The sequence below is a fragment of the Eptesicus fuscus genome, chromosome 14 (genome assembly GCF_027574615.1).
Source record: "Eptesicus fuscus isolate TK198812 chromosome 14, DD_ASM_mEF_20220401, whole genome shotgun sequence".
In the NCBI taxonomy this organism is placed as follows: Eukaryota; Metazoa; Chordata; class Mammalia; order Chiroptera; family Vespertilionidae; genus Eptesicus; species Eptesicus fuscus.
The window spans coordinates 19,212,400-19,237,470 of NC_072486.1; the positions used below are offsets into that span (position 1 = coordinate 19,212,400).

The window sequence follows — 25,071 nt, forward strand, 5'->3', positions numbered from 1 at the left end:
TTAAAGATTTGAATTAAGTTTTTATGCTTCCTCTTCTTCTAATCCGTAGAAGAATTAAGTTGAGCAAAGTCCTTGCTGTAATTCCTCACTATTTCTTTATGAATTGTTCTCCATTGTCCATAGTAGGAAATCTGACCTCTCTACTAAGAATTATGGGAGTTTGGCAAAAAATGTATAGAGCATTGCATTGTCTTTTTTTCAAACTTTAAGGCAGGAGATCTGTTCTGTAGTCCAGTTGATAAATTTGAGTAACTTCTTCCTAGCAGGGCCATTTATTTAATTCTTCATCAGAGCAAAGTATCTGCTAAGGTGTAAAAAAATCCTCTTACTCAGAAATGCCAATAGTTGTTTTTTTTTTTTTAATATTTGAAAGCAAATTATAGCAAAGTCTGTTGGAAGTTGTTGTAGCAAATATTCCAATGTGGTAATGGATAATGTAGATTGTTGGAAGTACTTTTTATTAAAAAACACCACCATAGATTTCCCTCTGAGCACTGCATAACAGGGACATTCATGGAAACTAAGCCCCAATATCCATACCCATAGTGTTTGATCTCCAGTCTACTCTCTGGCCGATAATTTTTAAAAACATAAAAATTCATTGTCACATTATATAGGTAAATTTCTCAGTTTAAAGATGCCAATTTTAGTTTAAAGGGAACTTGACCAAAACTGATTACTTATGACTGGGCAATTTGACGTGTCAGAAAAACATTTATTTTATGCACTGGAATGTTGCTTTCTCTCTCTCTTTTTTTTTTTCCAGTTTATTTGATAGTGGGATTAGAAATTTTCAAATGCCTCAATCTGAACTTTCTATTCCAAAGTTGGATAAGAGTTAAGGGAAATAAGAATTAGATATGAGAATATTAGAAGGAGACTATTTAGGGGGTGTGGGACTGAGTATCCATCTAGGGCAGTGGTTCTCAACCTTTCTAATGCTGCGACCCTTTAATACAGTTCCTCATATTGTGGTGACCCCCAACCATAAAATTATTTTCGTTGCTACTTCATAACTGTAATTTTGCTTCTGTTAATGAATCGTAATGTAAATAATTGTGTTTCCCTATGGTCTTAGGCTCTACAGCAGTGGTTCTCAACCTGTGCCTTGCAACCCACAGGTTGAGAACCGCTAGCAGGGTCGCCAAGACCATCGGAAAACACAATTATTTACATTACAATTCATTAACAGTAGCAAAATTACAGTTATGAAGTAGCAACAAAAATAATTTTATGGTTGGGGGTCACCACAACATAAGGACCTGTATTAAATGGTCGCGGCATTAGAAAGGTTGAGAACCACTGATCTAGGGTATTCTTATCATTGAGTCATAGAATGGTGTGGCTGGAAGAGTCCTTAGATATTGTTCCTTCTAATCTCCTCAGTATTAGAGGAAGAAAATGGAGGGGCCTTCTGCTACTATTCATAGTATTTATAATACTATCAATAGTATGACAGAACTATCCTATAGATCATCTAAGAGCCAGGTCTGGAAGCAAATCTCTCAACTACTTCTAATTCCATATACAGTTGTACCCCTTCTTTTCACATTGAAGCTTTTCCAGTCTCCAGAGGCATGGTAAAGATGAATAGAGCCCTACCCTGTTTGGCTCAGTGAATAGAGCATCAACCCACAGACTAAAGGATACTGGGTTTGATTCCGGTCAAAGGCATGTACCTCGGTTGCAGTCTCTCTCACACCAATGTTTCTCTCTCTCTGTCTCTCCTCTCCCTTCCTTTCTCTGTAAAAATCAATGGAAAAATATCCTCGGAGAGGATTAACATCAAAAACAAAAAAGATGAGTAGATACATCAAACCACAAAATAAATATGGCACATTTCCTTGAGTTCTGTTTTGAATTTAAAAGTTAGGGGACAATATTTGGGGGTTTTATGTTCTTTAAAGTTCGTATATGAGCATATTACATGTAAAAAATATGTATGCCAACAAAATACATAGAATTTTGTTTTCCCATATTGCCATATATTACGTTTTTTGGTCAATGTACAGAGGTGAGAATTTTATGGTCAATGACTAATAGTAAACTTTGGGTATTTTGTATTGTCTTAAAACAGGATGTTTTACACTATTGTTGTCAGAATGTCTAGTTTCTCAGTAGGTGTTTTCCAACTCACATAAGAACTTTAAAAATAAATGAAATGAAGCTTTCATTTGCTGAACTAGTGTGGGTTTAAAATTTTTTAATAAGGTACAGATTCAAAATTATAACTCAGAGTTGCATTTCATTAAATATTTTGATTAAAATGCATTTAATGATTGTGCTTAATTCTATTAGCTATGAAAGTACATTTCCCATAACAAAAAATTAAAATTGATAATTAAAATATATATGCCAGATACTAATCCCAGCAGAAGCACAGAAGATATTTTATTAGCCCCATTTACCTATAGCAATAAGGTAACCACAAATAGTGAAGAGTAGTTAAGCAGCACTCACCAACTCAAAAATCTGAATATTGAGTTAAAAATGGGTTCATTCATTTGGAGATTCCACATGGTACTTGTGAAGAAACTATTTGAACAGTACTGCATGAAATAATCATTTCTTGAAATTATATATATTTCAAATTCTAGCCTGTCTTTCTGGGGAAATAGAATAAATACAAATTGCTAAAATCTAGTAAGTGTCCTAAAATTACTTTTAAAAGATATAAAAAAAATACAGAGGATAAATGAGCAGTCCTAAAGCCAAAGGAACAAGAAAAAAATATGTAACTTCAACCATGAAAGTTGGAAAGTGTCATCAAGGCTGAGAAAGTCTCCAGAATTATCTCTCTGTGATTTCTCAACCTCTCCAAAATGAATCAAGTGAGTGCCTGCTGGGGATGTTACAGCCTCATCAGACTGCAAAGGAGGAGCAGAGGAGGTGAAGTGGGGACATGGGACTTACATTATTTCTCCAGAGAAACACCCTTTTTACGCCACTAATAATGAGGGCTCCATATAGAGCTGAACTACTCGGGCTCTCTATTTTTTCAGTCCCTGGACAAGAAAGAAGGCTGGAAAGATGGTTAGTAGCCAGAATTAAATACCAGTATGTCCAAGCGTAATTAGCCATTTAACAGAATAAAGAGGAAAAGGAAAAAAAAAAAAACAACAACAACCGAAGACAATACTCATAGATGTACTGTTAACTCACGGGAAACACACATAAAAAGCGAACTGAATTAAAAATCTCCCCTTGCCACATCTGTTTGTGGCAGGTACAGAGAAGGTGGGTGTTTGAGTAGAAGGAATAAAGCTCTAAAAGTCACAATGGCTGCCAGCAATTGTTCTCTCTGAAGCTGAAGAGGATGACTGGCAGAGCACACAGTCTTCCTGAATAGAGGTAATCATGGGAAACTCAAATGCAACCCCCTAGAAGTCATTAAAGCATCTTCTTGCTTTCTTCCTTCACTTCTCTGCCCTCTCACTCTATCACCCGTGGGTGGAGAAACCATAATCCAGGTTAATTTTAACTTTTTCCGTTGTCCATTCACCTTTGTTATCTCCTGGAGAATTTTCAACAGCACCTCTCAGTACTTTTCCTCAAATCATCCCCTCACGTCTTTTCTCAGCTGATGGTTTTACTCCTCCTTCACCTACTGAAACAAAAGTCATCACAACAACAGAACCTGATATACACAAACTGGGCATCTACCTCCCTCCAGCATATGGACCCACATACTATTCTGCTTTCCCATTTAGGTGAACTGCCCATGCCCTCATGCTAAGCCAGGCCTTCTGCTGTGAATCAGATTGCCTTTTTTCTTACCCACTAAAAGTTAACCATTCTGTAGTTTTCCCTGCATTTTTAATTTCCCTTCTCCACCAGATCATTTCTATCAGCATGCTGTTTTCTTTTCTCTTCTCTTAAAAAAAATCTTAAGTTCCTGTCTTGCCATCCAGCTACTGCTCAATTTTTTTGCTTCTCTTGGAGCCAATCTTTCAAAATGAGTTGCCTATATTTGCTGCATTCATTTCTCCCATCTTGTTTTTCTCTTAATGCACACTGCTTGGGATTTTGACTTAACGACTAAATTGAAATGGTTCTAAATGGGGACATGAATGACTTTCTCCTTGCTAAATCCAATGATGAGGTTCTGCTCCTCATCTTACTTGGTATTGTATGACACTTGGTTTCCATGACACATTGCTTGTGCTGGATTCCTTACTAATTTACTCAATACGCATTCCTCGTCTCCTTGCAGACCCCTCTTCTTTTCCTGACATCTGAACTTCTGAGTGCTCCAGATCTTAGTCCTTGGCATTTTTCTAAGATCACTCTCCATGTGATGTCATATAGTTCTGTGTGATATCACATATTTCTATCACACAGTTCTATGATATCACATGGAGAGTGAAGTTATAAATAACACTCAAATTTTGTTCTTTAGCCCAGATCCTCTCCTGAATTCTACTCTTATGTACAATCACTTTCTTTTTTTTATTATTATTTCTTCAATATGTTTTTATTTGAGAGAGAGGAAGGGAGAGGGAGAGAGAGAAACATCAATGTTGAAACAGAATCAGCTGCCTCCTACACGGCCCTTAAGGATTGAGCCGGCAACCTTGGCATGTGCCCTGACCTGGAATCGAACCTTGAACATTGAAATGTTTTGTGTGTGTTTTTAGGATGTTTAAAAGTCCAGGCTAGATTTTAATTAGCATATAAACTGCTACAATGCGACTCTTGCTATTTTTAACGATATATTTATATTTTGTTTTTAATCTCTACTTCTATTGTAATTCTCTCACAAGTAGATATGAACTTCTGTCTTTTGGTGACTAGTTCTCCAAATATTTTATTCAGTAGTGCTGTAGGTGTTTCTTTTCGGCTGCTGACTACAATTAAGTAGAACATCTGTTATATCATCTGGGGAAATGCATTAAAAACAATATCAATTTTCAGATCTTCTGGATTTCCAAATTACTATTTTTTACACTTATGACATGAAGTCAGGGTAAATAAATTTTTGAATAAAATGTTCTAATTAGCACTTTTCCCAAAATGCCCCTTGAGCAACAACCAAGAATATAAATATATATACACACACAATCACACACGTAGAAAAATGTAGCAGGGAAGAAATTGCTTATTAACTCTCAATTTCTTTGTGCATCCTTTTAAGGATCAGAGCAGTGGGGCAAAGACTGGGAATTTGTGGAACATCTGTAATAGTAACAACAATAAATGAACTTAGAAAAATAAGGAATGCATATAAAATAATTATTGGTAGGTAGGTTTGGATCAGAATCTGATACCCTATGATACCAAGAGGAGGGGTTTATGCCTTCATCCAAAAACAACAGGAAACTTGAATGATGATCAGATGTTTGAAGTCATGTTTAGGATGGAACAAATGGACAGGAATTTGTTGGTCACCAGGCACTTTGCAAGACACAGTTGCATGATCCATATCATTATTCTATTTTTAAGTATTAGAAAACTGAGCCACAAAGAAGTTAAAAATATGCCCAAGGACATTGGGCCAAAAATTCTAGAGCCAGGACTCAAATCCAAATCTATCTGGCTTTAAATCTTTCTATTACTCCACGGGGCGTTTGTGATTAATCTGACAAGTGCATGCAGAGAGGCATTCAAATCACAAAGGAAGCTCATTCAAGATGCATCAGACACCTAAAAGGGCATGAGGTAAACTAAATGTGCTTCATTTTTCATGTAGCATTTTTTTAGGACCCATTAGTTTGATGCTTCTATTTTCTAAACAGTGCCAAATGCACTTATTGATTTATTTTTATCTTAGAATTATGTAAAGGGAATTAAATTTTCTTTGAAAACCATGTTAAAAAATCAGAACATTTTCTAATTGTGAATTCCTAAAATGTACCAATTTCACTCTTCTGCCATGGTATATTATGTGAGTCAGCCAAACATGAGAGGATTCACAGGGAAGCAACTCCTGCCCTAGAGCAGGTGCCAGGAAGACAAGCCATAAGAAAATCTATACTATGGGTCCCCATATACATTTCCTAAGTCCCAGCATATAAAAAGGTGTTTCCTGAACAAAATTACTCCCACTCTTAGGCTCTGTACCACTTTAGTACTCAGATGATACTGATGGTAATGGAAAAGACCATCTAAAATGACCCCATTCTCTCTGTTGTGGTTGTCAATATTAAACTACTTCCTGGTAAGACTGATATACTAGCCAAAGGGCAAACATTGGCATCCAGTATTCTTCTATGAGTCCTCTGCCCTATTAGCCAAGCCAAACATCAGTGCCTCTGGAATTAGCCCCGAGTTTCAGAACTGCCTCAAGTTGCGACCCTTCTTTGCTTTCTAGGAGATCAAATATTTTGTGCTGAGCATCTGTACTGATCCTTTGTCCCAAGTATTAAATTAGCTGTTTGAACCTGGCTGCCCTGCACTTCAATTGTCAATCTTCTTGGATGCCAGACCTTTGTTCTCTCGCAGATATGTATTAAGTGTGAATTGATCTCCCAGCTTACAGCTGCCTGGCTGGCTGTTTGCCCGGATTTCTCAGCCTTGCTCAGCCCAGAATCTGTCACTGTGCTCTTGTACTTGAGGCTCCAATATTAGCTGAAATATGACTGAGACTTTATCTTTCACTCACCTATTATCTATCCATCTAGGCGTCATTTCCTTAGTATCTATCTTGTTCCAGAAGGTAGGTCAGATTTAGTCTTGCATCTTTCCTCCTCTCCACTGCACCATTGTTGTTTTAAACAGACATGATTTAGAATTGACAGAGTAAAAAAAAGATAGGAATGTATATAGTGATAGCTAATAGGAAGAATCCAGAAAAGCAGCTGAATTACAAAGTAAATAAATGTGTACTCTCCTGTGAAGGTCGGTAGAACATAGCAGAAAGATTTTCACAGTGTAGGGGAATTTGGAAAGCTAAGCAGATATGTAGACAGTTCATGTACAGGGTTCTGTTTAAAGGTTATTGGGCCCAGGCAGGTTTTGTGGGACTCCCTGGTGTTCTATACCCAAACCCCCATCTATAGAATATTGATTGGGCAAGTAAAGAACTCAGTCTTGGAGAGATTAGGCTCCAGAAAATTTATTGCAACAGAAATAGAAGAACAAGACAGTGTTCCCATTTCTAAACTATATTGGGAGGTGGTATTGAATTATGGGTACATTACAGGTGTCAAAATATTAAAAATGGAACTTGAGATTGGAAAAGGAGCAAGGTGAGTTGATGCTGGTTCATCTGACTATGAATTAGAGCTCTTTAAATTGTCTCAGACCAAGGTCAGACTTGAGCCTTAGTTCATGGAAACAGCAGTCACAGATGTTGGCTCTTAATTTATTATTTTATTCCAGGTAGTTAACTCACTAAGAATATTCCAATGTAAATAACCAATAAAACACTAAAAAAATGACATGAATAGTTTGAAGAGTTGTTGTCTTTTCTAGGCATTTAAAAATGATTACTGGATGTGTGTGTGTTTTTTTTTTTACTCCTATAGAAATCTGAAAAGCCCATTTTCAGGCAGTACAGGAAGGCCTATGTATAAAAAAAAACAATTTTTTTTCTTCCCCTTTTATTTTATCATGGGGCTAAGGTATGGTTAAAATAAGCATAGTCTCTTGGGATATGTTATCCCAGAATTTATTCATCCGTATTTGTGTATATCTCTGTAGGTATCTACAAAATGTTCTATATCTATAAATAAGAGGAAGTAAAAGGTATTCTGCTAACTTAAGAGTATCCTCAAAGAAGAATTTGGGAATCAGCTTCTTGTCTTTTTAATATACAACTTAGTCTCTGAAGTAGTGTAAGTTTCTGCTAAGGTATATGTTGAAACTAACTGTAATTTGTTGTAGTGTAGGAATAGCTCTGATCAACCCCAATATGTATTACAATTCTATTGCTTCAGCTTTGTAATAAGTCTGAATACAAGTACAAAAATTAAAATGTGCAAATTCTTCCCCAGGGCAACCTATAATCTAGTAAGGAACTTGCTATAATGTATTAACTATGAGCACAGTATTGGAAGTGCTAGCAAAATATATACTGAAAAAAATATATAGGAAGCTTTATAGGCTTCAAGCACGTGCGCATACACACACACACACACACACACACACACACACACCAGAAGATCTCAATAACAAAGAGAAAACAACCTAATTAAAAAATGGTCAAAAGAATTGAACAGACAATTCTCCAAAGAAGATATACAAATGGCCAACAAGTACACGGAAATATATTGTACATCATTTGTCATTAACAAATTACTAATCAAACACAAATCAAAACCATTATATCCATTAGGGTGGCCATAATAAAAAAAAAAGTAGAAAATAATGTGTCCACAAAATTGTTGAGAAATTGAAATCCTCATGCATTGCCAGTGGAATGTAAAATAGTATAGTCCTGTGAAAATTTGTTGGCAGTTCCTCAAAATGTTAAACATTGAGTTAACCATATGACACAGCAGTTTTCCTCTTAGGTATATACCCAAGAGAATTGGAACATATTGGCATGGAAATATGTATGCTTGAATGTTCAGAGCAGCACTATTCATAGTAGCCAAATTTTGGAAATAACTTATTTATAGCAGCTAATGAATGGATAAACAAAAAGTGGTATGTCCACAAAATGAAATATATATATAAGTATGATTAAAGTCCTAAAATTTATTTTAAAAATTGGAAAAAGTTATTTAAAATACTTGTGGTAATGTATCTAAACTTTGTTTCATAATTTAATTAAAATAAGCTTTAGTGTTGAGCTTTATGTATGTTTAGAAAATTCTCTCTGAAAAGACCTGCAAAATGCTAAAATCTGTAGCTTGCTTCTGAATGGATAACCAATAAAACACTAAAAAATGTGCTTAGCTACACATTTTATTTTTATTTTTTATTCACCAGGGTTATTATTTAGTTAATGTAGTAATATGTGAAAAATGCACTATATAAATTATAAAGTTTAACAAATACCTATGTTTTCTTTTTTTTAAAACTTCATTCATTTAGATGTTATATTATCAAGATAAAGGAGAAAACATACTGCCTACTTATTTATTTGCTCATCAATTTATATAATACATAGGCAGTGATGCCATTCTTGGGTGTAACACTTGGGCAAAACATACTTTTTTGTTCCTTTGTTTACTTGTGATTTCCTTTTTCAATTAAATAGTCTTTCAAAAATGGTAAAGAACATTTCACATGTTACTTTAAGTTTTAATCTGTTGCTGCTTATATTTTAAGAGGTCTTTGTTTCTGGATTGGGTTTCATAACCATGGTAGGCATGTGTAAACCATGTTTGTGTTTTCTGTTTCTTACAGATTCTACAAAGAAATTAAAAGATGTTCTTGAAGAATTCCATGGTAATGGTGTACTTGCAAAGTATAATCCGGAAGGGGTAAAACTTCTTTTTTCTTTTAGTTTCATTTAAGTGCATGGAGGAGGAATATCTTAATGAATAGTTCTTAAAAATACATATGCTGCATACCATATACCATAACATAAAGAAAGTGAAATTTATAATGAAATGTACACTGGGAGATACATTAAATGTTGTGCTTTCTTTTTAATACAAAAATATTTTGCAAGTGTAAGTAACATTTTTATCGTCTGTCCATGAAAGATGTAGGTAATCGACAATATAGTTTTTAGGTCCTTTTCCTGGAAGTCAGGAAACAGTATTAGATAGCAGGGGACAGAAAGGGTGCCTGACTCTCTATGACCTAGACATTTAAACCCCAGATGAGCACTAGTGTAGGGCAGGGGGTTACTCTTTTCAGGGAATTATTCCCTTGACTGGAGAAGGATTTTGTGATTGATATAACTAATCTAATACTTTAAAGAGCCAGCGGGGACAAAAAGAGGGGACTCCCTTCCCCCTATGTTGCTTTTACCTATAATCAGTCCCTGAAATTCTTTCCTTATAAAAACTTAATGTCCTGTTGATTGCTTTTGAACACCATGCTCGAATGAATTCCTTTCCCTCCCTAATTAATGGTTAGATAACCTTCCATTTAATGCCAGCTGAGAGGTGTTACATTTTAAATATTTGATCATCAGGGCTGTGAATGCTTTTGCAGCTTCATCAAGTCATAGTAGCCTCTATGGCAGTTAAAACACACTCCCCTTTGCAAAGGACCCTTTTGCCTGAATGTGTTATCTAGCCATCTAGATGGATTTATTTTTGCTGATTAAAGTGTGGTTTGTCTTTTGTTATTGTCATTGTAGTTTTGAATGTTTAGCAGAGCAGAGCTCCTGGATGTCTTTCAACATTGTACTTCTCTGGGATTTTTATAGAACTTACATTTTAGTCAAAACCCAATGTCTAAATTCCAACCTTAAAACGTTCATGTTGTTTTATAATTTTCTATTAATTTCTAGTAATTAGAAATTTTCATGCCATATTTTGTGCTGTCTAAATCTTTCAAAACTCTTTAAGAGTTATTTTCTTTTGAAAAAAATAAAGTTGATATTTAGTGCCTACAAAGTATGGGGAAAATTAGGCAATTTAAAGCTATTCCCATTTTCCTATTATCAGAAAAGAAGCAGACATCTGACCTACATTTCCTCACATTTTATTTCCCAAGATGCTATAGAGAGAAAAGTGTTGCAGGTAAATTTGTCGAATTGAAGATCCCAAAGATCAAGAAAGCAAAGTGGGAAAGTTAAACATGTCAGCTTTACTACAAAACTATAAGGCCCAAATATGTCATTAATATTGACATTACCAACTATACTTAAAAACATTCATGTTATCTAATCTATATGCAGCTATGAAACTGCTTTTTATCCCTTAAGATAGCTGCTGGCTCTAAATTCAATTGAAATGCGATGTTCACATAGTAGCTTTTTTACTTCAGTGATTTCTTATTTAAAGGATTCTCAAGACTTAGTCTTACTGATATTATATATTTAATGAGGATTATCAGTCACTGTACACTGGATTTATTGAGGTAATTGCTAGATTCAGTATTAGGCACACATGTGATGTCAGCCTTTTCAATAATGCAACACCTCTCCATGATGCATTGATCTGTTCTTAAAATGTGTTATTAAAATAATGAACATTTGAAAAATAAAAAAGTTAGATCTCATTATGATCCAAAAGTAATTCTAATTTAAGAGTGGAACCACTTTCTGATGTTAATGCTAGTATGCGTTTTCCCTTAAGGAGAAATTTTCTTTTAAGTTTATATGACTTTGAAACACTAATACGTATTTCACAAAAACCAATAGGAAATAATTAGGAATATTCAATGTTGAATAAAAAATATTTAAGGCCTTAAGGTTCTCTTCAGAACACGACTCAGTCCAGTTTAAAAAAAAGGTCATTCTAACCATATGAAAGAGTTCATGAAGAATGCATACTGTCAGTTCACATATTGCCTAGTCAAGTTGAACTCAGAATTGTTTGGCATAGATGATACTTAATGGTCAATTATAGAAGAAAAATTATGAAAGTTATTAGCCTGCCATTAGTATAAATAACTAATCTTTTGTTTTCTAAAATGAACATAGTTACATCATCTACATAAAACATATTTACAAAGAGAGAACTACTAAGTATTTCTAAAATTACTTCTTCCCTTAAAAATAATGCTGCTTATGTTAGAGTTATTATTTTTATTATCGTTCACTTATATTACTGAATTAATAAAAAGCACCATATCTAAAAACTTAATAATCCGATGAAAATATGATCTGTTTAAATCTATTTTAATATAGAAGATATAGTAAGTATAATATATGAATGATTTATTTGTTTTTAATTCCAATCTTTTAAAGATCATTTGATGATCATTCTTTGAAAAAATAAACAAAAGAATCATAAAACATAAAATCTAAACAATTGCTTTAAAGATTCTCTAAGCATAAGAAGTTTAAAAGGTTTTGAGACTTCCAAATATGATTATAGAATTTTTAAATAAAGAAACTTGTTTTAAGAAAAGTAAAATTAATTCCCCAGTTAACTAGCTAAGCTTAAGTTCATGACAATAATCATAATTAAAACCTAATTATCTAGAAACTCAATTTAAGACTGGTGCCCTTTACTCTCCACTACATTAATTAGGCTGTAAAACTTGAGAGATCAAAATAAGGGGAAGCAATAACATTTAATGTATGTGAAATAATAGTACATGGAATGGCATTTTGTATGTAATGATTATGGCATATTCTAGGGCACATAATTGTTACTGACTAGGGCCTATTGGTCTCCACATAATCTTATGTGAATAACATAATGTTAAGGGTATGATTACAACTAGTTTGTAGTAGACATGCAATCTTAGAGAGAGTGTTCACAGTAAAACAGAGTCAGGGTATAAATTATTCAGAATCACCTGGAGGTGTCTTATAAGACACAGATTTTTGCTAATTCCCTGAGTTCTCCCCTTAGTTTCTGTGTTCTGGGGGTGGGGTTAGAATTTGGCATTGGGTGCATCTATCTATCTATCTATCTATCTATCTATCTATCTATCTATCTATCTATCTATCTATCATCTTTCTATCTATCTAAATTGGGCCTGGATTTCAAATTCCATTCCAAATTGTTCCATTGACATCTAAAATGATGGGAAGAGCCCTAGCCAGTTTGGCTCAGTGGATAGAGCATCGGCCTGTGGACTGAAGGGTCCCGGGTTCAATTCCAGTCAAGGGCACATGACCATGTTGTGGGCTCAATCCCTAGTAGGGGGCATGCAGGAGGCAGCCAATCAATGATTCTCTCTCATCATTGATGTTTCTCTGTTTCTTTTTCTCTCTCTCCCCTCTCCCTTTCTCTCTGAAATCAATAAAAATATATTAAAAAATAAAATGATGGGAAGACATGAAGTAGTGGCATATAAATGAAAAGTCATTTATCTTTAAAGACATGGAAAGAGGCTAGGCATGTTATTCTAATAGAAGGAAACATTAAGAGTAGGGAATTAAGTACTCATTAATATATCTTTACACATGCTGTTATTTTCATGATCTTCTCCAGAAGGTTTTAATTAGACTGTATGTGTTATTCATTGTATTTATCGCATGCCAATTGGAACTGCTTGCTTATTACATCAAAGCTTGATCCAGTTAGTGATTCTCAAACTTTCGCTTGCATCAGAATCACCTGGAGGTGTCTTATAAGACACAGATTTATGCCAGTTCCCTCAGCCTCCCCTTAGTTTCTGTGTTCCTGGGGTGGGGTTTAAAAATTGGTATTTCTATCAGTTTCCCAGTTGACTCTGATGCTGCTGCTTTGAAAGCACATTTGGTGGCCCATGGATCTAGGGTATGTTTTAAGATCAATCTTTTAAATTATCAGTGGTAATGAAATAATTAATATAAATGATCTTACATTAATACATGTATTCTTTCTTTCCCTGCATGCACAGAAACAAGACATTCTTAACCAAGTAAGACATTTTCTTTTCTATTCAAATCTATCTTTCTTTACTCTGGTATGAGCTATGAATTATGCATCCTTATCACTGAGCTACTCATCTATAACCAATAATACTTATAGGATATACAAGTTTACCTATAATACTTAGAATGTTAAATTTACTGATATTTGTTCAAATCAAAGTCATGGAGGGACTGGTACATTAATTATGGAATCTGAAAGTCCTGTGTGTGGGCTTTAATTTTACAACATTTGAATTTAATTTTCTAATTTCATTGAATATAATCAGGCTCTGGTAGAATAATTTATTTATGAAAGCCTTAATTCATTTATTAATGGGAGGTTCGAAATTGTATTTAAATACGATAAGGACTTTGCAAATTTGGTCGCTAGTACTGTTAGAATCTAAGAGGGAAATATAACTAAAATATTGAATTTTGCTCTTCTGGGGAAAAGAGTAATCTTCCTGTTACTCTCACCACTCTCTCCAAGTAAAATCCATTTTGAAAACATGTTTTAGGTCCATAGTTTAGTTGGGTATAGAGAATCACAACACAATTTTTAGGTTCTCTAAACGGATTTTTCTATCACACTAGGAATATATGGTGTTGTCAAACACCAGAATATTGTCTCCTTGGACAGTATTAGATATGTACTGGCAACTTCTTATTCCCAAGGTTCCTTATGGTTTAAATGACACTATAATTTCATCCCGAACATATTACAGTCCAATTGATTACATCAGAATGCTCTTGCCTGACTTAGATAGAGGTCCTACATGTTACGGTCTCCTAGAATAAGGCACCACTGAAATGGCAACTCCTTGACTATGGTGCCTTTTACTAGCCTCTCTCAGAGGACTGCCCTCCCTGAACTCATCCCTGAACTTTGTGGAAACCTACAAGTTCCTCCAAAGACGGGCTCGATGGGCTTTATGGTAGTCAGAGGCAACTCCTCAGAGTAATTAGCTGCTTTCTGAAGCAGGCTTTAGCTATTATAGGGCATTTGTTGAGCACCCCAGTCAACAAACACACCTTTCTGCACAACTTGCACGCCCACTAGAAGCTGCATGAAAACTGGTGTCAGAGTTAGTTCTGCCTCTTATTGGCATCAGCAGAGTGAGTTTCTCCCCCGACCCGCCTTGCTCAGGCTTTGCTCTGTGTACAGTTACTAAGGCAGATAATTCCAGTTGCAGAATAGAAATAATAGGAGAAACTCAGGGTAGCCAAAGAGAAATATAGAATGAGGGCATGTGTATTTGTTGCTCTGTATGTGTTCTTTGTCTGTCAGAATCCTCGTGTAGGGTTTTCTCTTTATATTTCCTGTCAGTAGATGATCCTTGGCCCAAGGCTGAGTTACGTTTTCATAGCTCCCTGGGCTTCCCTTATCTTTGCACTTGCTATTGTGTACTATAGTTTTATTGCTATATTTACCCTTTACATTCAGACAAGTAAGTTGCTTCAATACCTTAATATGTAATCGGGGAATTTAGAACCTATGTTTTGTACTGCTGCTGCCTACTGTAATATTTTAAATGTCTTTAACAAGGATATTGACACGGATACAATCATTAGCAGTGATATAAACACCCTTTTATTGTAAGCTATAACTGTCCTTCCAGAACCAAAACAACCTTTCCCATTAAAGAAAGCATCTGGAAAGTGTAACAGAAATTGTGGTTTTAGGAGTTCAACTGAACTGAGTTCAAATTCCACATCTGCCACATATTAGCAGGTCTTGAACAAGTTATTTAATCTCTCCTAGCTTCAGTGTGTTTACTTATAAAAAGAAGAGTGTCTGCCTTATTGATTTGTTAAAAGGGTTAAATTCTATGTGAGATAATTAGCTTCATGTCTGACATATAGCTGTTCCATTGATATTTAGAGGCAGTGACTCTTGGTCACATTTTAGTGATCATTTGGATTTCATAACAAAAGTTCTAGAGTATGTATGAAAGGTGAAAGTAAGAATATTTGAGATACACCCCCAACCAATCCTGTAACATTGATTTTTCTCAGTTTCATTTTTCTCATCTATAAAGTGAAAAAATATAACTCGATGCCTTTTCCAACTCTAATGTCTTTCTACTGTGAGGGAGGAGAGGAATACATGACATGTGATGCGCTTTGCCTTCCAAGCCAGACCACAATCCAGAATGCTGTCCTTGTAGGAGAGCTATTGTGTCTGTTGTGTTTGCTCCATGTACCACAACTGCAGAAATGCCAGGACAGTTAGCAAGGAATGGCAGTAATATGTTAAGGAATGTTTCTGTTTTTCTTTTCTATTGCTATCAACACAATTTCAGTCATCTTCCTCTTCTTATCAAAATTACAACTAGTTTTGAAAACACGCCAACAAATTCAATAATAAAATGCCTGCTAGAGTTCTGTATTAATCTGATTTTAACTATGCACTAGTCATTGTTGAAATATATAGTATCTTTCATTTCAATATGTGAACTTAGATTTTATATCTTGATATTCAGAATATTACGGTAACTTAGAATGAAATTATGCCAATAACTTGAAAATATATTTACATAAAACTATGAGAATAATTTCTTATATAATATTATAATTAAACAAATTAATTTGAAGAGTTTATTACAGGTTTCTAATAATTGCACTGAGGATCAAATCTCAACATTTATAAAAAATACACTATCTTTTATCCATGGAAACATTTAGATATTGAGAATGGATCATCTGCTACATTTTGTGCTAAATTGAAAGCTTAACTTAAATTTGACTGCTTCATGTGGCTAGACAATAAAAACCTGATCACAATTAATCTGTTTCTCCCTTAAACTTCTATACTAAACATGCAGAAATTTAAAAATAAGTATTTAACATGCTACTAATTGCTTTCAATTGTTTTCTCTAATAATGAGTTATAAAAACAAGCTTAAATAATTTTGAAAATAAATTAATAACTCTATATATAGTTTTAATAACAGCCTACATAGAAATGCGGAGTTTTAGCACACTATGCATATTGTTATTTTGTAATATTTATTAAATAATTTATATAGGAGTTAAAATCCAGTTTAGAGAACAAAAGTGTTACTGGGATTTTCAAGTGATCTTTTTTTTTTTGCATTTTTCCACGTAGAAGTACAACAAACACTTTAGGTATTTGTCATACCTAAAGTTTATTTTTAGGTTTGTCTATTATTTTTGTTTGTACATTTTCATCATCACAAATAGCTTTTTTGATTAGAAATATAAAATATACTAGGGAAAATAAATATAGAGATTTGGGTAGAAAGAAGTCTTCAGGTTTTTAATAGGTAAAGAAAATTAAAATATTTAAGATCATGCTAACATTCCCATTTAGAAAAATACACACAAAAACAATGTGAATAGTAGATTTGAGTAGAAGAGTAGACCAGGTATGAATTATTAAAGCAGTACAATTAAGTGATGAAAACTGGGATAGCAGTAGTGATTATAATGGAGGCTGGAGCAGATTTAGAGCACATTTCTGATATGTGGTAAAAAATAATAGGTTATGCTTAGAATGTCAAAGGATATGAAAAGAGTTATAGTCAGCTCAAGATTGTGTAAACAAGTAGATAATAATATCATTACTTTTATTTCTTTATTATTTTGTCTAAAGCTCTTATTTGTATATTTATTTCCCAATTATAGTTGACATACTATATCAGGTGTACAACATAGTGATTAGACATTTATATACCTTATGAAGTAATCATTACTTTTATTTTATATAATTTTCTATTCTGAAATGGTGATGGTTTAGTCAATGCATTTGATAGAGATAAACAAGTGGCAAAATATCTTGTATTATGTGTGAATATTGGAAAACCTGTCCATAAAATTGTCCTTTGGTCAACTATCACATAATGGACTTTGAAGTTAGAAATATTTATGTCCTTGGTACTAATAGTTTTTAGACCTTGGTGATTTATTTAACTTTCTGAGCCTCAGTTATATAGGAGTGATAATAGCATCTACTTAGTGGGTTACTGTGAGGACTAAAGTATAGTATACACATAACAAATTTAGCATAGTTCCTAGAAAAGTGACATTTAGATATTGTTTCCATTATATGCAACAGACATTTTAATCAAATGTCTAATATCATCTTCTAATTATGGATAGTGGAGTGTATCCCAGACTATAAAGATTATAAGGAGAGATGAAGCTCTAAGGAGGAGTTTGGCATGGAACAATCACCTATGAGAGATAAATGTACAGAAAGTGAGAAAAGCATTTGGAACAAAAAGAAGCTAGTGTGATTGCATCCCACATGCATGTATAATATTACGCTAGATGTTGTGTTTGGTCCTTTGGGAGAAACACAAATGGTCAAGATGATCTTTGCTATCAGAGAGGGTAAAACTAATTAATCTATTTTACAGATTGCTGGCAGAATGCTTCAACTCAGGGAATTCTTAAGCCTTTAAAATAATGAGTGGATTTCCTGTCCCCGTTGTAAAACCTCAGTCTCTCTCTCTTACACATTGGCTATTCCCTGGTCTTCTAATTCTTCTCAACTTGATGTTTCTCACACCACTAACCTTGGGAGATTTGGGCCTTGATAGATTAAAAAGAATAGAATCCATGGGATAGCATATATTTGAAATCATTTCAAAGTCTTGATTATTTTATCATTAGTTTTATTGATTTTGTTTTAATCTGCTTCAATATTAAATATAGAGCCATACACTATTACACTTTAAAATAACCTTACTTGAGATTCATTAAGTAAAAGAATATATTCCTGCTGTGAAGCATTTTTTTTATATTTACTCTATCTTATAAATTCTTTTCCCATCTAAATCAATTTTTTTCCTTGCTAGACTGCCTAAAAAGAGACAGTTGAATGAAATTTTGTTATTTTTGCAATTGCAGTGTCCATACCTCAACTATGTATATTATGAGGCTCTACAATGTAAAAGACAGTATGTTGACCACTATGTGATACACAGTTGTGTCAGATCTTGTAGTCCAGCAGGAAAGAAGATAAACTTTAAATGTGCCTGCACACGTATCTGCATTCAGAGCACTCCATCTTGACATTTTCTTTAAAGGTGAATATACAAGTAAGCAATCGTTAAAAACTAACCTTATACATTCATAGTTGTTCAAGAAATTCTTATTGGGATTTAGTTTTTGAGGAGAAAACACCTTTAGAGCGTGTGTGTGTGTGTGTGTGTGTGTGTGTGTGTGTGTGCGCGCACACCACTAGCAGGTCACACCGGTTCTACTGACAACCCTGAACAGTAGCTGAGAGTGTCATACTGGGTTAAAATGGATTCCAACTGAAGCACAGACTTAGTTGAATACAACTTAGTTGGATACAGACCCTTGATTACAAGTTATACAAAAAGCATGATTAAAAACATTTGGCTCAGTGGATAGAGTGTCTGCCTGCGGACTGAATGGTCCCAGGTTCGATTCCAATCAAGGGCATGTACCTTGGTTGCGGGCACATCCCCAGTAGTGGGTGTACAGGAGGCAGTTGATCGATGTTTCCCTCTCATCGATGTTTCTAACTCTCTATCCCTCTCTGTAAAAAATCAATAAAGTATATTTAAAAAACAAACAAACAAACATTCTGCTGAAATTTGTCTAATCCATTAGTTGCATTTTGAAATTACCCACTAAAATAACGGAATAGTGTTGTTTGTTATTATTGCTACTTGCAATCCTTTACTAAAAAATGCATTTCTAATTTTCTTTCTACTGAGTCTTAATAATTGTTAGTCTTAGGTAAAGCTACAATTCGTTGATTATGTGCCTCTGAGGTGATAAAAAAAGTTTTCATTTGCCAAAACTAATTTTAAAAAATTCCAGATGTCCACACTTTTTACTCTTTCTTTGTAAAGGAATTTCCTCCATGGCAGTTTCAGAGGACTATTAAGCAGCTCTCTGATATTTCCAGTAACGAATAACCCACTATAGTACAGATAAGCATAAGAAGTGAGACATTTAAAATGCACTTTTTTTTTCCTGAAAGTATTTTAATATTAAAAATGTGAATTTGAAATCCCGGGAAGTTAGCCATGCTATATGTTAATTTATATATGCTTTGGCTCAGTGGCCTTTACATAATTGTTTAAAATTGATTTTTAGAGAAGGAAGGGAGAGGGAGAGAGAGAAACATTGATGTGAGAGCAAAACATTGATTGACAGCCTCCTGCATGCCCCTACAAGGGATCTTGCCAGCAACTTGGGCATGTGCCCTGACCTGGAATTGAACCAGCAACCTTTCTGTACATGGGAATATTCCCAACCAACTGAACCTCACTGGCCAGGACTACATTCTTTTTATTTATTTAACATAATTAGTTAATTATGTAAATAATTTTATACCATAATTGATGTTGAAATGGTGAAAGCAAACCTCTGGCTAAGTTAAGTTATTGCCTACCTTGTTTGATTAGAGATCTTTTTCCCAGTAGCTAACATACAGTGGTATACATAGTAGGCATTCAATCAACACATGTTGAAAATGAGTTAAATAAATAAATGTTTCATTTTTATCTTTTATAGATCATTTATTAATTAACAGAATCATATGACTGTAATAATACTCCTTTGTATCAGACCAAAGTCCATATTCAATTTTCACATTTTCTAGCAAACTTGTATGTACAACTAATTAATAAGTATGTCAGATCATGTGATTTCCTGCTGCAAATGCTCTAATAACTGTTCCTCTCCTCCTACCTCGAAGCCATAAGATTGATATATTTTTTTGTTAATATATTTTTATTGATTTCAGAGAGGAAGGGAGAGAGAAACATTGATTGGATGCCTCCTGCAACCCAGGCATGTGTCCTGCCGAGGAATTGAACCATGATCTTCTGTTTCATAGACCTCTGAGCCATGTTGGCTGGGCATGGTGGTCTGAGATCTTGTTTGATTAGGCCAGTTCACACACCACCAAAGATCATACTTTATCCTTATCTCCTACTATTCTAGTACTCCCTCATCCCTTATCCAGTCTCCTGCGCCTCCTCACTGTCCCTACAGAAATTCCTCTAAGCAGGAGCACTTTTATACCTTAGGGCATTTGCACTGCCTGTTTTGTCTATCTGGAATGTTCTTTCTTCAAATATGTGCAAAGCTCTCTCCTTTATCGCCTTTAAATCTTTATTCAAAGAACAACTTCTCATTTTCTGATCATCAGATTTAAAACTGTAAGTACTCCCCTCCCGAATATATAAACCTTTGTCACCTATATTTTTTTTAATAGCAAACCGAATGCGGTACCATCAGACATTGTACCTTTAGCTGATTTATTTATTTTGTTATCCCATTCATTAGAAGATAAGCCTTTGATGGAAGAATTTTACATATTCCAGTACCATCATTAACCCGACACCTAGAGCAGAACCCAGTGCAAAGTGGGTGCACAGTTAACATTTGCTGAATATGAGAAACGCTCCATCCTGAAACTGCCAAGAGAAATTAAAGTGATGAGAGAATGACCACATTTATTTTCATTCACTTTGAATCTGCTTGGATGAGTAGTGGTGTTCTTTCTTTAGTATTAACAGGGATTTAAAAACAAAGGACCCAGATGGTCAGATATAATAATGAAAGGCAGATAGAAATGTGTTTTAAATGCGTGCCAATTTGGCAGCAACATCTGAGCTGCTTCATCAGTCTGCATTCTTTACAGATTCTCTATATCATCTCCCTAAATAGTCTGTGGATGCTCCTTAGGGGAAAAAACAAAAAAGCCATTCAAAATGTTAAACATTCTTTGATGTGTGTGTTTCCGAGCTTACAGCCAATTCAATTACGTGTGTCCCAACTTTTTTTTTTATTAGTGTTTCCATTGATATGCACTTAAATGATCTCATTCTATTTAAAGGTCACAGTCTTAAAAAAAAACAAATTCAATCCTGCTATATGACAGCATTGAAATACACAATACCTAAATTTGGAAAGGTTGTGCTAAATCACAAGATAAAGAAAATGTACAGATTGAAGAGTATCTATCCACATACAGAAATGTTTGACATCTTGGATGACATAAAATTTTAGGAGATATTTGAAAATCTTTTACTAATAAAGTAAAAAGAAGATGGGTGAACCAGGAAATACTGAAGCAGCTAATATTGTTTGCTTTGAAGAAGTTTTTGTTTTGCAACATTGGTAGTTGTATGTAATGACGGGAAATGTAAGAGGAAGGAAATTTGCCCCCTCTAACACTGTAAAGATTTTGAAGAAAGAAATTTACATCAGCAGTAAAACTTCAGAAATAAATAGGATGACATCATCTCATAGAAATCATTTAAGAAATGAGGAAATTTATGTTCCATTATTATGTCTGTAATAGGCTTTTACTTTTTAAAGTAAGATAATCTGTTTTTAAATGCTTGCTTTCTGAAAGCATTAATTTGCCAACACTATCTGATACGGAATAGTTTTGGTAAAATGTCTAAGATATAAATACTTGCAGGTTTGATGTGGGAAGCTATAGTGAATTTTCCAGTTGTTTTTTTTTTTTTTTTTAACAATAAAGGGAGGGCAAATTAAGACAATAAAAAAATCCATCTTACTATAAACCAATGCTTCCTTTTATTTTTTTAATTTAATTTTTTACATACTATGTGCCCAGGGTGAATTAAATACCCTTGACATGAATTTATATGGATTTATTACATTTAGGCAACAACCCTGAATGGCTGATTTTATATGCAGAAAATTAAGGCTCATAGCTGTCAGAGAATAAAATTAAGGAGCTATTTTTTTGCTTTCTGAGCAAGGCGGAGCTGCAATGCTTGAGAAAGTTCAGAACGCTTTCCTAATACCTGAAAAAATAAAAAGGCCTAAGAAGCAATGTATTGCTTACTAAGAGAGGTGTCATCCATGGCCCACCATCATCAGAGTTGATGCAGGTAGCCTGACTTCAAATCAACACACTACTGACCACAAAAGGCTTAGGATGCAGAAGGAAGAGCAACTGTAAACATCGTTGCTTCTAACCACCATACCTAGGGATATGTTCCTCATACAAACTTACTTTAATTTTGAAGTAAAATGAACTCTTGGTTTTCCATGGGTCTTCATACACGGTGAGGGTTACCGCTCATCCAGTGGGAAGTGAATTCATTCTCTTTCAATAGGCCACCTCTCAGAATCCCTGTTGGTAAAAATAGGGGCCCCCACCCAAGAGAATGTATTTATACACAGTGGTCTGGCCATTGGCTTCATCTGTGAATTTTAAAATGTTGGACTCATTCATTACGGCAAATTGCTTTTTAAAAGTCCTTCTGTTACTTGAGCCTGTTCTTATATTTTTCTATGATTCATAGTTTTTAGTTATGTGGTCAGTCTACTAGTGGAATTCACACAAATTTGTGGTGGGGGTGATTTATTAAAAATGGATGAAAACGAAGTCTTTCTCCTGCCACCAATATCCATGTCTGAAGTGCCCTTTTGAGAATGAATAAGCAAAATAGACTAAACTAAACTACAAGTTCACATTCATGTCTTAGAACCATTAGTAAACAAAGTGAAGTTTAGGACTTTGTTTTTTTTTCTATTGGTTTGAGATTATATTAGGGACAAAGACATACATAGGATATATACTACATTTGCACATGATGTAATCGACAACAATTTACTTTCTCTAATGATATCCCTGCGTGTCACATGTCATGTTCCATTTTAGGTTTATTCAAACGAATATAATAATAAAATTGGTCATTCTCTATGCCCTCACCTTAATATTATTACATAGGAAAAATAGCCCTTTTTTTTTTCTATCCAAAATATCAGTTTAAGGAATTACTTTTAGTCTCATCTTCCAGGAGTTGGAGTAAAATGATGAGCACCAGTCTGCCAAGTTTTATTTTGCCCTATTTTTAGATTCATTTCAGTTACATTAAACTGAGTAATGAAAAAATGCCCTTCCAGGGCTTCCCACGAGGCCTGTAGGCCTTGCACTCTCTTGATCTGATAGACATGGCTTGCGTCCAGGTTCTTTGTAGGTCTCCTTGCCTTTCCAAATGGCCAACTGGACAGGACTCAGCCCAGCTCCACTGCTCTTCTGTTCCACGTTGGCCACCTCTCTTTCAGAGGAAACATTCGTCCCTGTGCCCGCAGTCACGGGATTGCTGGCTAAGCCTAATATAGTACCGTTCACTTGCCTTTGCCCTCAATTTCCCAGGCAGGAGTCAGACCTTGGCCCGCTGCCCTCTGCTTGGAGAAAGCCAGCTCTCTGGGTAGCTCCTGTAAAGTTCGCGTATTAATTTGATCATGGAAGGTGGCTTCCATCGCTATTTCCCAAGTGGGCCCAGAGCCTCTCAGTGCAGTAATGATTGTGAATGTCTACTTTTTGATAGCCCTGCAGTGAGTAAGGGTGGGCAAGGACCTTGAATTAGGCTACTTTGAAAGTCTGCATAGGGAGTTTTAGAATTTCTCTTTGGAATTTTGTATCTAGTGGTTTTGGTGATAGGGTGCAATTATAACGGTAACCACTTTTCCTAATTGTTGAAAACAATATTCACCATTCGAGGCATGACTAGGAGATGAGACATTCCTTTGAAGTACTCATGAATCTTCACTGGAGCGTTCACTTAAGTGGCCTGAATTAATCATTGCAACAGCTCCATGGAACTGGGACTATTAATCCCAATTTACAGAGCAGGGAACTAAGATTTAAAGTAGATGTTTAAGGTCATACAGAAACTGTGAATATGTCTGCTGGACAGCTCCCCCTTTTCCTGCTACACTGCTGCAGGTAAGACATATCCACTTAACCCCCATGTTAGCCAGGACTGCCCGGCATAGTTCTGAAAGAAGGTCATCTCCATTACTAATAATTTTGAACAAAGCATAAAATCTTAACACTGGCTGAGTTAAATATATATACTTAATTTTTTTCAGACAATAGATTTTGAAGGTTTCAAGCTATTTATGAAGACATTCCTGGAGGCCGAGCTTCCCGATGAGTTCACAGCACACCTTTTCATGTCATTTAGCAACAGGTTTCCTCATGCCAGCCCCATGGTCAAAAGTAAGCCTGCTCTCCTTTCAGGTGGTAAGTCTAATTCTTTACTTGAAAAATGTATATACAGTAAAAAAACAAAACAAAACAAAACAAAATAAAACTTGAAGAGAGAAAATCAGTATCAGAGTTCTCTATAACAGAAGAGATGATCTGCTTAAAAATTACCTTCATTGTAGGATTTATACTCTCATACTGATATTGTGCACAATGTTTAAAATGTTTCCAAAATGATAATAACTGACCATCAGAGAAAATATACTTTGTCATTACCCATCTCTTATCACTCAGTGTCGTAACCGTGTATGTCTAGGTAGTAATTTTAAGAGAAACTTTCCATCAAATATGGAAAAGTTCTCTTTTAAATATTTTACATATAAATGAAGTCACAAGCCAGTTGTATAGAAAGCATAATATTTAATATAAAATGGTGCAAATTACCAATATATTTTTACGTTGTTATATTTGTAATTTCAGAGAAGAGTTGATTTTTCTCTTAGATACTTACTTAAATTTTTGCCACCATAGAGATGATTAATTCTTTCATTATGTATAGCTCTTTAAAGATGTCTAATAAATTAATACCATTTGCTCATTATATCCTTCTCCACCCAGTCACGAAAACCAAAATCTCACTGTGTAACTCGAGAGAATGTGAAGGAGGAAGTCGGTTAAACAGTGTTGAAGGGTTGAAAAAGCAAAGAGACACACTGAGGTG

The 25,071-nt window shown here is 34.7% G+C and overlaps 1 protein-coding gene across 6 annotated transcripts in view; it reads left to right on the plus strand.

Annotated features, from left to right (window-relative positions):
• The window catches only part of DGKB (diacylglycerol kinase beta), a 467,640-nt gene that overhangs the window by 34,142 nt on the left and 408,427 nt on the right, over positions 1-25,071 (plus strand). For 3 of the 6 annotated variants that reach the window (XM_054726080.1, XM_054726077.1, XM_054726078.1), the window contains exons 2-4: positions 9,295-9,371; positions 13,348-13,368; positions 24,233-24,386. In XM_054726080.1, the coding sequence (XP_054582055.1) occupies positions 9,295-9,371; positions 13,348-13,368; positions 24,233-24,386 (252 nt within the window). The remainder of the gene's footprint in view (positions 1-9,294; positions 9,372-13,347; positions 13,369-24,232; positions 24,387-25,071) is intronic. The other 3 variants (XM_054726083.1, XM_054726081.1, XM_054726082.1) reach the window with 1 other exon arrangement.